The 14,737-nt window shown below is 40.3% G+C and overlaps 1 protein-coding gene across 1 annotated transcript; it reads left to right on the forward strand.

The window, feature by feature from the left end:
• The first annotated feature begins 266 nt into the window (after nucleotides 1-266).
• On the forward strand, nucleotides 267-13,571 carry rab3ab (RAB3A, member RAS oncogene family, b). Its single transcript, XM_061778160.1, has 5 exons — nucleotides 267-414; nucleotides 6,983-7,207; nucleotides 9,822-9,940; nucleotides 10,661-10,785; nucleotides 12,591-13,571. The coding sequence occupies exons 2-5, from the start codon at nucleotides 6,983-6,985 to the stop codon at nucleotides 12,779-12,781; spliced, it is 660 nt and encodes a 219-aa protein (XP_061634144.1). The 5' UTR covers nucleotides 267-414; the 3' UTR covers nucleotides 12,782-13,571.
• Nucleotides 13,572-14,737: the final 1,166 nt, after the last annotated feature.

Genomic DNA, 14,737 nt, shown 5'->3' on the forward strand with positions numbered 1-14,737 from the left:
AAATAAATACAAAAAAAAACAAAAAACCAATGACGTTTGTGTGTGTATTTCCAGTATGGTTCTTGATTGGTCAGACGGGCTGTCCATCTTGGGTCTGCCGTGGCGTGTCAGTGTATTTAGTAGAGTTGGGAAAAATGACGGACACAAACAGTGTAAAAGTAAAAGCTTAGCGAGAAAAGGGTCAGAGGAGAAGCCAGTTAATCAGGTTCAAAATGTTAAAATTCTGCATCTCGGTTCATAATTTGTTCAAATCATTCAACATAAATCATCACACATCACATTTTGAATTCAACGTCAACTCGTTTATTTTGGAAGAGTAAACGGAACTTAAATCTCCCCACTTTCTAACCTAATCTTGGTGGTGTCTGCGGTTGCAGGACGCGGTGGACAGCAGCCGGACAGAAATCTACAAAGGTGGGGTCTTGTTGCTAATATATAAAGCGTATAATGCTTTAAAAAACTTTTTTTTTTTAAAAACCATCCTTCTTCAAATGAATATACTGTGATATGACTTCCTGTGTGACGAATAATTTATTGAATTACCTTGCAAACAACTGTCAAATACGAGGCGTGAAAAGCCATGCTCACAAAATGTTGACGTTTCAACAGCTGTTTTGAAAAGCGATACCCGTAAATGTAATTATTGTAATCTCAACTTTTTTATCTGTTGCGGCTTTGGATGGCTGTTGAAGACAAGTGCTGATGATTGTGTTTGGAGTGATGCAGGGCGTCAAGCAAATGCGTTTCACTGTCGGATGCTACCAATCGATTTAATGGATCTTAATTGATCTGGAGGCACAAAGAAAATATGACTTCATTCGGTCACATTCTAGTTTTGTAATTATTACCATGTATTGGTGCATTTACTGTTTTGATGCAAAAGGATGGGCATACTGTTTGTTGTGATATTAGATGGTCATTTGGTGTGAGCCATTATCTGTGATAAGCTGAAACATTTGATTTGCTTCTGAACCAATCACATGGCGTCACATTAACAAGAGTGTCTTGGTGAAAAAGCTACCACCGTAAATGCATGCTTAAATAAATGCATTTTTAAACAGACACTGGTAACACTGCTATAGGTTAGTTGCACACAGTTGACTGGATGTGAGTCATCAGGTTGCCATCCATCTGTTTTCTATAGCACTTGTTGTCCTCATTAAGGTCGGGGTTGCTGGAGCCTATGCCAGTTGACACCATGCACTGGTCACCAGCCAATCGCAGGGCACATATTAAAAAACAAAACACAATGATTCACACATTCGCACCCAGCGACAATTTAGAGTCTTCCGTGAAACTAACATGCATGTGTTGGGGATGATGGAGGAAGCCGCAGTATCTGGAGAAAACCCAAGCCAGCGAGGCCAACGTCACAAAGGAAGAGCAGCGATTCGAACCTTCAACTTCGGAACTGTGCGGCAGATGCGCTAACCGCTAGATCAAAATGCAGTCATTAATAAACTTTCATATCATATTCAAATAATGAACCCTAGACAAGTTTATTATCATTCTGTCGTGTGTTTGCTGATTGGCTGAGGCTCTCTACATGTACCCTGAAATTAACTGCCAGGGTCCAGGTTTTGCCCAATATTATCTGGGATATGCTCCAGCTTCCCTGTGACCCTGATAAGGATAAGCAGCATAGAAAATGGATGGATGGATATATATTGTTCGTACATATGTATAAAATTTGACACACAAATTCGTTTTAATGACAACAAAGAACATAAAGTGATTGTGCAGTTTTGATCAGTTACACATAACAGTTTACCATCCTGTCTTAATAACATGAAACATGAGAATACAATGGATAAATATCAGCACTCCATTTCGATTCCTGTTTTCATTCAGACTGGCTTTCAACAACCTGCACCACACTTTTATCCTAGCTGCTCCGCTTTTCTGTTTGCTGTGCAGGAAGGAAAAGGGAAAAAAAAGATGAAGCGGTGCTATTTATATCTTCCTCCTCCTCTCATCTGTATCCACACGCTTCCTCGAAAAGGAGGCGGGTGATTGGAGGGAATAGTGGGGAAATGCCATCTCAGACAACCTGCGAGGACAAGCTGCTGCATTACTAGGAATAATGTGATCTTCGGATCCCATCTGAGCTTGAACTGGCATGCTGCAGAAAGGCAGCCAACACTAATGTATTAAATGAGCCTGAATAGGTGGTAGCAGCACTTAGGTCCGGATCAATCCTGCTCGTGAATCCTCTTTCGTTGACAGTTTTAAGGCACCACATTGTGTTGGCATCATCACCCAGGACAGACAGTCCTTTTCATGACTGAATTGCTGAAAACACGACCACATGGGCAGAACGTTGTAGTAGTGGTTAGCAAGTCTACCTTACTGAGGCTTAGTGTTTGAAAATCTCAGCTCCAGCCTTGCTGGGTGGAGTTCCAATAATTAATTGAAGACTCTTAAGTTGGAGTGAATAGTTGAGTGAGGTTGGTTGGTTGTCTACATGTGCCCTGCCTGTATCTGGCAACCAGTCCAGAGTGTTTTCCGTCTTTCATCCAAAGTCAACTGCGATAGGCTCCAGCTCACCCACCTATAGCACTATAAAAAATGGATGAATGGGTGACTACTACATTTTGTAAAACCTTATGCTACCTCAGCGGAGCTCATTGTTGGCTGTATACCTGCAAATTGAGCAATCGTCCCCTTTTTAGATTTACTGAATTGTCTCCTTTTACTCAAGTGTCATATTTCTTTGTGTTTTGCAAGATTTGTAAATAAACTACCACAAAGTTCCCAAAACTGCAATGTGAACATCCTAATAAAGCTAAACAAGATATATAGCCATTTAAAAAAAAAAAAAAAACATTTTTAATTTAAACATTTGTACCTTGATTTTTCTCACAGCTCCACTGTGACCAACCAGCTCTTTGTGCCGTAGCGAGACTGCTGCCATTTCTTTTCATTAAAACACTAAGGCTGGAATTACACTGCAGGTCCAAGTGCCCAATTCCGATACATTGTCTATTTGTGATTTTTTTCTTGTTCTTTTTTTTAACTGTCTATTTACATGCACTTTTTAAGTGACACATCTGATATGGGTGGGTTTACACTGATAGAACACATTTTAAAAAAACGCATACGCAGATGCCTAAAAGGCACGTGAATAACTCCACAACACCGGGGCAGAGACAACAGAGAAACAATAACACATGTATAACCCAAATATCATATGTTACATACTGTTTAGTTGGCCTAAGATGACGGATAATAATTTTAGTTTAGGTGTTGTCTGTAGAGTTAATAAAGGTTTTATGACTGCAACAGATTATCTTCTACAGGACAATGTGCCTCTGAAAGAGCGTGACCCTTTCTGATGCTACTTGACCAAAAGCAGTCAGCAGCACAGATACTCACACTACCAACCAATGAAATTATAAAGTGGAAAAGGTAAAGGGTCAGCGGGAGATTGTTTTGGTAGACAATATGTATTACATTAGCAGTTTTAAATGGCCACAAACAAAAAGAAAAAAAAAGTTATAGGATTCAAAACGTATAGTCAAACACACATCAACAGAGTTTAGTGGTTTCAGTACTTTATGTGCTGAATAAACAATACAATATGTGTAACAGTAACACACGAAGATACATTTTTAATAGGACTGGCCTCAGAGAGAATGAACACTGAATCTCAGCAGTGATCAACTGTGACCTGACTTCCTGCCATGTGGACATTTTTTTTCTTCTTCTCCCATGTGGCCCAGTTGAGATACAAGTCATGTCTCAGCATGAACTTGGTCAATCACAAGGCGATTGTAATCCACGCCAACTACACAAATGTCAGCTGTGTGAACCACTAACCTACCACTGGTGTTTCCAAAACACAAACAAAATCTACAATGAAAGCTTCAAGGCGCATCTATTTGAAACTTGAAAACTAAATGCGACATAATCCATCCATCCATTTTCTGAGCCGCTTCTCCTCACTTGGGTCGCGGGCGTGCTGGAGCCTATCCCAGCTATCATCGGGCAGGAGGCGGGGTACACCCTGAACTGGTTGCCAGCCAATCGCAGGCCACATACAAACAAACAAACAACCATTCGCACTCACATTCACACCTACGGGCAGTTTAGAGTTGTCAATTAACCTACCATGCATGTTTTCGGGATGTGGAAGGAAACCGGAGTGCAGGCACGGGGAGAACATGCAAACGCCACACAGGCGGGGCCGGGGATTGAACCCCGCTCCTCAGAACTGTGAGGCAGAGGCTCTAACCAGTCGGCCACCGTGCCGCCTAAATGCAACATAATATTTAGGAAAATGTTTTTTTGCTTTTGTATTGTTGCCCTCCATCGTTGTTTACCTGCATTTTTGTGCATATGTGCATGAAGGCCGTTTCAGTAAAAGTAAAAAAAGAGTCAACAATAAAACAAAAATAGGCACTCTACAGGGATTGGGTATAAAGACCGGCTGTGTAAATTGCACCTTGACCAAAACAGAAGAGTAGTTCTCACTTACAGGCATAGACAAATGCTTCATTCTTACCTTTTGGGTTTGTGCTACTTCATTATTTATCCGGCATCTCTGTGTTCCTTCATGTAAGCTGATAGCAGGGTCCAGTTATTTTGCCTTGTCCTTTAGGCTCTCAGCATTCTAGTATTGCACTGCAGCAAGTCAAGATAACAGTCTAAACATAGAGCAAGCCATTGGGGCTCTGAGGGAGTCTGAGTACTTTGTACTTTCTCAAGGTCTCCAAGTTTTCACAACCTTTTTAGTCGCTCTGTCCTTGTGCTCAGTATAATGCACTGTAGAGAGGTCTGCTCGTACTGTTGAGGAACGTTGGGAGGTTGCTCTCTCATGGTCCACAGTGACTTATATTTATACTCCAAATACAGGTAACAGTATCTACATACACACATTTGCGCAGTTGTTTTTTTTGTTGTTGTTGTTTTTTTACATTTTCTATGGTTTATTATGGTGAAAGGTTACAATGATGTCATTGTCAGTCCATTTTTAAAATGATGTTTTCCAACTACTGCTTTAACTAATTAAACAGGTGGTGTTGGGGAATCATTAAAAGTATTGGTTAGCATGCCTGAATCGCAGTTCTGAGGCTCTGGGTTTGAATCTCTGCTCTGGCCTTCCTGTGTGGAGTCTGCATGTTCTGAATGTGCTTCATCCCACACTCCAAAAACATTCATGATAGGTCAACTGAAGGATTGTCCATAGGTTTGAAAGTGGGGGTGAATGGTTGTGCCCTGCTAATAGCTGCCGTGAGCCTAATAAGGACGAGTGCTAGAGAAAATGGCTGGATGGATGTTTCTTTTCTATTTGTGTTCAGTGTTTAGGATTCTGTCGAGACGTTCCATTTTATTCAGATACTGTTACATAATTGCATTTCAGTCCATAGCCTTACCACCTCAAAGGTGGGCATACTGGCACACCTTATCCTCCCTTCTCAAGACAAAGAGAACTCAACCATCCAGACCCCCTACTGGTTGCAACGACCAAAAGACGGAAGGTCTGGACTAACTTAATTAACAATAGCTTGATAAATCATATTTGCAAGCCACAAACTTGTGGGTCCAAGAGAATGCGTCCCCCTGAAGGTTCCGTTATCAACTACAACAAGAGACCCCTGTGGTGACCCACAGAAAAACGGGCTCCTCAGTTACTGAATAGTGAAGCAACAGCACCCCCAAGAGGGGAATCTCGGGAGTGACAAACTGTTGCTGCAAAGTTTTCGCTCGTATTTTGGTGTTTTCTTGTTGCAGAAGACGAAATGTGATTTTATTACTGATGTCTGTTAAGCTGGGCTACTGGCTCCCTGCAGGGCATCCCTTCTCTCTTTTGTGAACAAATATACGGAAGAATAGTATTAAGGTGGCGATGAAGATAAGTTTAAAATGGCACAATAAGTCACGTTTAGATTCAAATGAACGACAATTCACGACAGATATTTTCTGTACCTCAAGTAGGTAAAGATTATGAGCCAAGCGTGAGATACGAGAGAAAGTTTAAAAGATTAGTCACCCCCGAATTTTTCCTTTTCCCCACCACATTTTTGGGTCTGTGCCGCTGGCTGGCATTACGTGCCATCGTCAGTGAGCAATTCTTTGCCGTATAGACCGAAGTGGAACCCCACTTTGGCCATAAGGCAAAACCACTGGCTACCCACATGGCGGGATTTTTCAGCAAAACAGCTGCCTCCTCCCAAACAGAGCCACTGCAATGTGACCCACCTTGCCAGCCAGATCTTGGCACAATTGGTCCCAGAACATTGATTTTTGGCGAAGCTAAATTTCTTCTTTCTTCAGGTCATCCTTGGCCGCCGCTTCATACTGTGAGTCAAACGTTGCTTTTTGCCAAATTAAACAAAAATTGGTGCATTACATATTAATATTACAAGTGGAAAAGTCTCCCGAATCTCACCCTTGGCCCATGGAAGTACTTAGTAACAGTTCATGTCCGGCAGGCACAGTCACCCTGTGTCATCTCTGTCATGTCATGTTTGCCTCCCCTTTAAGTGCAATGTACGTTTTCCTCCCTTTACTCACATTTTACTCTGTATTTGTAGAATTAGAAATGAAACCTTACAAAATATGTGAACTGTGCTCTTTGTGTTTCTTCAATCAAAGATTTGAACCTCTAACGTCGGAGAACTGAAATTACAGTAGCGTAGCAACCCTTCAGAAATAACTGATATATCGAGGTTTCGTTGTTGCTAGGACGTGTTCATAAAAAACAAAGCAACATGGTACCCCTTTTTAAAGATAAAGATCAAGATATCCCAGGTAATATCGACACTTAGTTTCACTTTATCTGACTAGTGGTCCCAGGAGGTACTGCTGGCGGTCCCTTTCAGGATCTTACAACAAATGAAGTCCATTTATTGAACAACCGATTCACGCTACAAGCAATTGAGTCTTTTACTGTATATACTGTCTGTAATATCAACTGCCTATGAACAAATGTGACAGGGTCACAGAAGTTGACTTTCCACTTCTCCATCTCTGACTACAGATGGCGTCAGCCACAGCGACCTATGGACAGAAGGAGTCCTCAGACCAGAACTTTGACTATATGTTCAAGATCTTGATCATCGGCAACAGTAGTGTGGGTAAAACGTCCTTCTTGTTCCGTTACGCCGATGACTCCTTCACCCCCGCCTTTGTCAGTACGGTGGGCATCGACTTCAAGGTGAAGACCATCTACAGGAATGATAAGAGGATCAAATTACAGATCTGGGTAAGTCCTTTGTTAACTTGAATACAATTAAGAAGACCTTATTTTAGTCGCTCAATTCAAAAAGTGATTATATTCCCTCATATACTGTATTGTATAGATTCACTACACACAGAGTCAAATGTTTCATGATGTTTTTATAGAATGAAAACCCAAAATTCACAAGCCATTAGTGTATTAGATGATAACAAATCAAAATGATTTTAAATATAGAAATTGGGTAGGAATTGGTTTTCCGAAAAGTTTTCCTGTGTTTAATGAATCTGCATAATACTGTAGATAAGTTTCAAATTTTGAATGAAACTACTGAAATAAATTAACTTTTCTAAGATATTCTAATTTGTTGATGCACCTGTGTATTTCAGTAAAATGTTACATACAGTATGCTCACTGCACAGATTCAGGATTCTGCAAAATATCATATTTGGAGGCACTTCCATTCCTTATGTTCTTTATGAAGCCCATTAAATCACTTCAATCGTCATCAGGATATTGTAGCTCATCTCCCTGTACACTGCCCAATGACTTTCAAAAGTGGGTTTGAAACGGTCTTGAGTTACAATCTAAGATGTCTTGTTTCTGCTGACTTTATCGTAAGCCCAGAAGCTTTGAGTGAGTACTTGTTGGCTACCCAAGGAGAACAGAAAGGCCTCAAACTGTTGCATTAACATGACGCTGACAATTGTGGGCTCTGTGCGCATGGACAGTACACCTGTTCTCCTTTGTGGGGACCATGTCATAAACCATCCCAGTGAGGACATTTTAGTCACAGATATTGTGAGATTTGAATCTGATGTAGAGTTTGCATATTCTCTTCGTGCTTGCGTGGGTTTTCTGCTTCCTCCCACATTCCAAAAACATGCATGGTGGGTTCATTGAAGACACTAAATTGTACATACTGTATATGTGAATATGAGTGTGATTGGTAGTCTATATGTGCCCTGCGATTGGTTGGCAACCAGTCCAGGGTGTACCGCACCTCTGGGAAAGGCTCCAGCTCAGCTACGAACTTAATGAGGAAAAGCGGTGTTGGCAGTGGATGGATTGGGGAACTTTGTTGCCTGCCCTTTTGGATAAACAGCTCTGACCTGAAAAAAAAAAAGGCTGACAAATCAGCCAATCAGAAAAAGAACGCAGGGTGACTGGTGCTGCTCTCCCCCTCCCCCTTTACTAGACATCTCTGAGAAAAATAGCTTTAGTTACATACACACACACACACATGCAAAATCCCCATCCCCCATCTCTGCAATACTCTCAACCTAGTCACGTAAAGATGAGGGTGTTTTGAGCTCAAATTGTATTGTGATCGTTCAGCATCACTAATTAGATGCAAAGAGGCTGATTTCTTATGTATCCACCTATAATGTATCAAATACTGGATCTACTAGGTCAGCATCACTCATTTTTTTCCACTAAAACACAGAATGGATTTATTCATGGCAGGAATTATAAAATGAAGTAATACACTTCAGCAGCAACGTTGTATGGCAATGTAACACTACATAAATGGAAAAACAATCTCATTTGAATATAATTATTTTCACAATGTATTTATATAGAGCACTCATGGTGACTCGTGGTGTCTCTCTTGCGTAACGACGTTCAGTGCTACCGACACTGACATTTTGTCATATAAATGATGGTTCTATCTTCTACAAGCACAATGAGTGAATAAAAACAGACAAGTATTTAAAATGCATCACCGCTGCAGCTATAGACGTTTTTTTATATTCTTGGCGGCTTAGCACGAGAACGAGCGTGATGAGAAAACACAATTTATGCATGCTAATGTATGGATTATCTGGATCATGTTTCACCATTGGACAGCCTGTTCCATAAGTAGCATTACAATATGCATACTGTATGTCCTTGTACCAGTTGCAGATTGTGACTATTTACACAGAGAAGAATAATTGATCCGTTGCAAGGTCAAAATGTTGACATCATAAACCCCCCCCCCCCCCCCCCCCCCCCCAAGTTTTTATGTAGCATTGCAATATTTGAATATTTGGAATTATCATACAAATCTAAAAATGACCTAACTACTGAAAGAACAAGAACAACAATAAAATGTGTTCTCAGACTTAACCTTGATGTTAAGTGGGGGCGGGGGGGAGCAGAGGGGGAGATTACTGATTGGGAGCAAAAAGACCCCGCATTTCACTTGACACCATTCTTGGCAAACATATGACTGTAAAATATACAGATTTTTAAATACAGAACAACGCAAAAGCATTCAAACGTATTCACCCTTATAGATTTGGTCTCGCAAGATGTGTTGCGATCGCAGTTCCTCACCTGGATTTTTATTCAGAAAATGATGGTTGACTTATTTTTGCACAGCACATTCAACACTCGGGGTTTTACTCAACAGCAAACGCAAAAGCAGGATGATAAACTGTCGCCAGTCTCTGAATTGGTGATTCAATATCTATGCATCTGTTTTCTGTACCGCTTATACTCACTAGAGTCACTGGGGTGATTCAATATATTCATTTAATTCCAACAAGCTACTTTAGTTAGTAGTCAGTAAAGAATCCACTGTAGTGTCACTGTGTAAATGGTCAGACTGACAATAAACAATTTAATTATCAATATTAATTTCTTTGATTTCAAGGACACGGCGGGTCAGGAGCGTTACCGCACCATCACGACAGCTTACTACCGAGGGGCCATGGGCTTCATCCTCATGTATGACATCACCAACGAGGAATCCTTCAATGCTGTCCAGGACTGGTATGTTGAAGGGAAATACTGGGATATTTTGACCTACAGTTCAAGATATTGTAGCAGATTAATTCTATTTAATTAGTGCATATATCATATTGGTGGTGTTTTTTTATTTTAAATATATCTGTTCTACAGTATGGGCATTTGACTAAAATATCCTTGATTAACCATAAGGGAATGTTGGCGATCAGCTAATTAATTAATCTTCTGTTTCGATGTTATTGTTGTTCTAGGTAGCTTCCTTATAGCTTGGGTCGTCTACTTTGTCGTTACAATTTGCCTGTATTCCCTAACATTTTTTGTGTTTAAATGCCAAAAGGTGAATTAAATGACTGTGTGCGAATGTGCATATTTGTGGGATGTCACGTCAGTTTGTGCTAGTGTGTTCAAGCCCCCTTTTTTTGGGCTTGGGGTCAATTAGTCACAGATTTTTGCTAATCGCGGCAGCGTTTTTTCCCTGTCCGAAACGAATAGGGGGGTTAACTACACTGTAATAACCTCATAAAAATTAAAAAATAAATAAAAGATACATGATTATAGCATAGAAGCGAATGATGACCCACGGTAAAACTCACTATATTAATTGAATGTTGGGTTGACGAAAATTCCACACAATTGTAAAAATTCTCAAGAAACAAAAAGGAAATAATTGTTTTTAATACCCATCCCTAGTATGTTACAGTTTAGGTTTCCTTCACACGGCATCAGAAGTCTGTTTTCTCATAGGTCCACTCAAATTAAGACATACTCATGGGACAATGCCCAGGTGCTGCTGGTTGGAAATAAATGTGATATGGACGATGAGCGCATGGTGAGTGGCGACAGAGGCCGGCAGCTGTCTGAACATCTCGGTGAGTACTAGGCTTTACACAATCAGGATTTTTGTGGCCGATCACAGAGTTTAAAAAAAAAAAAAAAAAACGATAACCGATCACGGATGGAGCAATGTGTCTATTTTAATGACTTTTTCACTTAACTGTTTATACTTGTGTACTGTATCCTGAGTATCTTCTGTAGTCCAGTGATTCCCAACCAGTGTGCCGTGGCACAGTAGTTTGCCATGGGCAATCTTCAGGTGTGCCGTGGGAAATTATCAAATTTTACTAAACCGCTCAAAAAATTATTCATTTACAATAAATAATGTATCTTTGTTCCTCTATTTATGCCAGTGAGGCATAGTGACAGACAGAACAAATAAATGCTCTTCTATTAGATGGCAGGAAGTATATACAGTAATTACTGTCTATCTACTTTTTGTGACATTTTTGTTTGTTGGTGTGCCGTGAGATTTTCCAATTGTAAAATATGTGCCTTCCCTCCATAATGGTTGGAAATCAATGCTCTAGTCAGGTCATGTATTCTACTCAGTCAGGTCAAACCAACATTATATGACAGAAATAATGGGAGCTAACTTAGTGTAATTGAATTATCCATCCATCCATTTTCTGAGCCGCTTCTCCTCACTAGGGACGCGGGCGTGCTGGAGCCTATCCCAGCTGTCATCGGGCAGGAGGCGGGGTACACCCTGAACTGGTTGCCAGCCAATCGCAGGGCACATACAAACAAACAACCATTCGTGCTCACAGTCATGCCTCCGGGCAATTTAGAGTCTCCAATTAATGCATGTTTTTTGGGATGTGGGAGGAAACCGGAGTGCCCGGAGAAAACCCACGCAGGCACGGGGAGAACATGCAAACTCCACACAGGCGGGGCCGGGGACTGGACCTGGGTCCTCAGAACTGTGAGGCTGTCGCTCTAACCGGTCGGCCACCATGCCGCCTAATTGAATTACTTTATTGTAATTAAATTACTTCACACACTGAAACTTTAGAGCATGATTCGACATAACGCTGGCATGTTTACGCCCAACCGTTAGTGCTAGCACTAGTTTGCTAGGCTACATAACGTTTTGTTGCCTGCTTGCGAGCGGTATCGTATTAAAAGTACATGAAGATACCTCAAGCAAGCCTAAAATGAACGTAGTCTCCCGAGCACCGGTGACCACCAGTACACGTTTTCCCCCATTTTGTTTTTATAGTACACGCGTCGCAATGTCGTCGCCATGGTAACGAGTATCCTGTCGCGTTTCAGTTGACAAGATAAACTAGCTTTTGAATTAAAACATACTGTACACGATGGGGATGCAGAGTAAATGTCTTTTGCGGAGCCGATCAATGACGTCATTGATCGGATTGGCGAATTATGACATTAAAGCCGATCAGCATAAAATGCTAATTATCGGCCGATACCAATCAGGCCGATCAGATCGGTGTAAAGTCTAGTGAGTACACACGTGCTACACGTATTTGGCTGCAATATAACAAAGAGTGAAAAATGTAAGGGGGTCTGAATACGTTCCGTACCCACTGTATAAAAACTGAAATTGCTTTTTTGTGAGGTTTAATAAAATTAAGTAGAAGAATGGCGCTGTACCTTGCGTCCTTTTTTTCTGTACGTGGCCCTTGGAAGAAAAGGTTTTGACACGATTGCTCTACCTAGATAACGCAGCTACTACAATGCTACCTAGTCTGATCAGGGTTTACCATTCTTTTATGAACTATACACATATTAACAGTAGAAATGTGAAACATGACAACAGTTTTACACAGATGATCCCAATAAGCGTTAAAAAATTCTCTCCTTTTCCTCATTCCAGGTTTTGAGTTCTTCGAGGCCAGCGCCAAAGACAACATCAACGTGAAGCAGACCTTTGAGCGTCTGGTCGACATTATTTGTGAAAAGATGTCTGAGAGTCTGGATGCTGGTGATCCCGCCATCACGGGAGCCAAGCAGGGGCCTCAGCTGACAGAGCAGCCTGCTCCACCACACCAGGACTGTGCATGTTAAAGATGGCCATCTGTTTCCTTCTTCTCCTCCACGCTCCGAGCGGTTCCAGTGTCCATCAAACTTTTCACCAACTTTCGAGCTTCCTTCTTCTGACTGAGGACCATTGGCTGATGGTCCCAAGAACCATCTTGTAAAAGTCTCTGAAATGATTCTCTGAGCAGACCAGTTCTTGAGGTGCACTTGTTTGTTACACCATATAATAGTTATGCAATCTTTTTTTTTTTTTTTTTTTGTATGTTCAATCACGCCACCATGTTTCAGACTCTTTGTAACCTCAGGTTCTTCTGGATTGTTTTATTGTTTCTGTGTGTGTGTCTTTAAAAGGATTTGATGGCATCCATCCACCCTCAGAGTGCCATTGAAATCCTTCTGAAGTTTACAGTACTTTTGTTTGTTGGGATCTAGTGGACAAGAACTCAACAGTGGAGTCATGTTTGGTGTACTAAAATCCATCTGTGTTCAGTTTGTTATACAGTCGGGTATGAATATATTTGTCTCACCTTTTATCTACATATTGTCATTGAAGGTATCAAGACCCAAGCTTTTTTTTTTTTTTTTTTACATTTCTGAAACTTGTTTTTTATTGTTGTGTTGCTTTTTAGCTGCATCAAGCACTGGATGGATGAACAAGATTGAGAAAATGAGTTAAGATGAAATGGTATTTGATTACATTTTATTTATTTCAGATGTAGACATGATTATTGTGCAGTACATATGATATATACAGATGTATTTCTGGAAGTAAACTTTATGAAGATATAAAGGTCTATGATGATAGTATTATATACTACATACTGTATATCATGTCTTTGTTGTGAAGTTTATTTGGACAGTTTGTGTGTGATTGACTCCTTTCTTTGTGATTGGTTTGGTCTCCTGCAGCTTTGCTGAGATTTAGCGAAATTCAACGCTTGAAAAGTGGGACAAAGCAGTCCTTGAAAAACTGAGAAATGCTACACTTTCCATCGTCCAATCGAAACACCACCTCTATTCAAACAATTTGAATAATCTAATATTCAGAGCCATTGCATTTAGCAAATAAAAACCAAAGCTTCAAATGATCTTGGAAATATTACCAATGTAACACATTTACTTTAATGGTGTTGAACACACTTAGGTTCATCGCCTCATATTCACAGAACAGTAATGTAAAGCTATTACTATTAGACATTATTCCATTATTTCTATTTTGAGGTAATTTTTTCCCCCCTTTGTCAACATGTCAGGTCACAATGTTTCAATCAGAGAGCGTGTGATGATTTTTTTTTTTTAATGCTAATTAGACAAACCAAGGAGACTACTTTTGTCCTTCTGGTGGTGACTGTTTCTTTTCCGAACTGTTAAAATTACCCCCCTAGCTAATGTCTTCCTCTCAATATGAACCAGATGTGTATAAATTGTACCTTTGACTCATATGTCGGTTTTGGTCTATTGAACCAGGCTTGCAACAAAAAGAAAGAAATAGGGGAGAAAATACAACGCTCGTAACAACAGAAGAGCCATGTTGTAGTATGTCTGCATTCATATGACCAGGCCTGCTTGTGAATGAATGTTTCACTCAGTTCAAAGTAATACAGTACCTACAACAAATAAAATTGCCATCCACCTCAGCATGGATTGCTGACCTTAGATGATGACATGCGTTTCGTCTCGTCTCCCTGCCTCTTCAACCCACCCTTCAGTTTGGGCCAGTAAGATTAAATAATATACTGTGGGTGTTTTTATCTGTACTTTGTGGAAAAACAATAAAAGCATTACTAACAGAAAGTGTATTGTTTTTATTTGAGGAATTATATTGGCCTACTGTAGTACTGTGTCATATTCATTGACTCATCTAAGATCACAAGAAATCTGAAAAGTATTTAAAATGACATTCTAAAGTCAATTTCAGCTTCATTCAGAAGCTACAGCTACATGCCCTGTTCTTGTTCAAATTAAGGAATAAAATAGTCACTA

This window comes from Phyllopteryx taeniolatus, chromosome 7 (assembly GCF_024500385.1).
Source record: "Phyllopteryx taeniolatus isolate TA_2022b chromosome 7, UOR_Ptae_1.2, whole genome shotgun sequence".
Classification (NCBI taxonomy): Eukaryota; Metazoa; Chordata; class Actinopteri; order Syngnathiformes; family Syngnathidae; genus Phyllopteryx; species Phyllopteryx taeniolatus.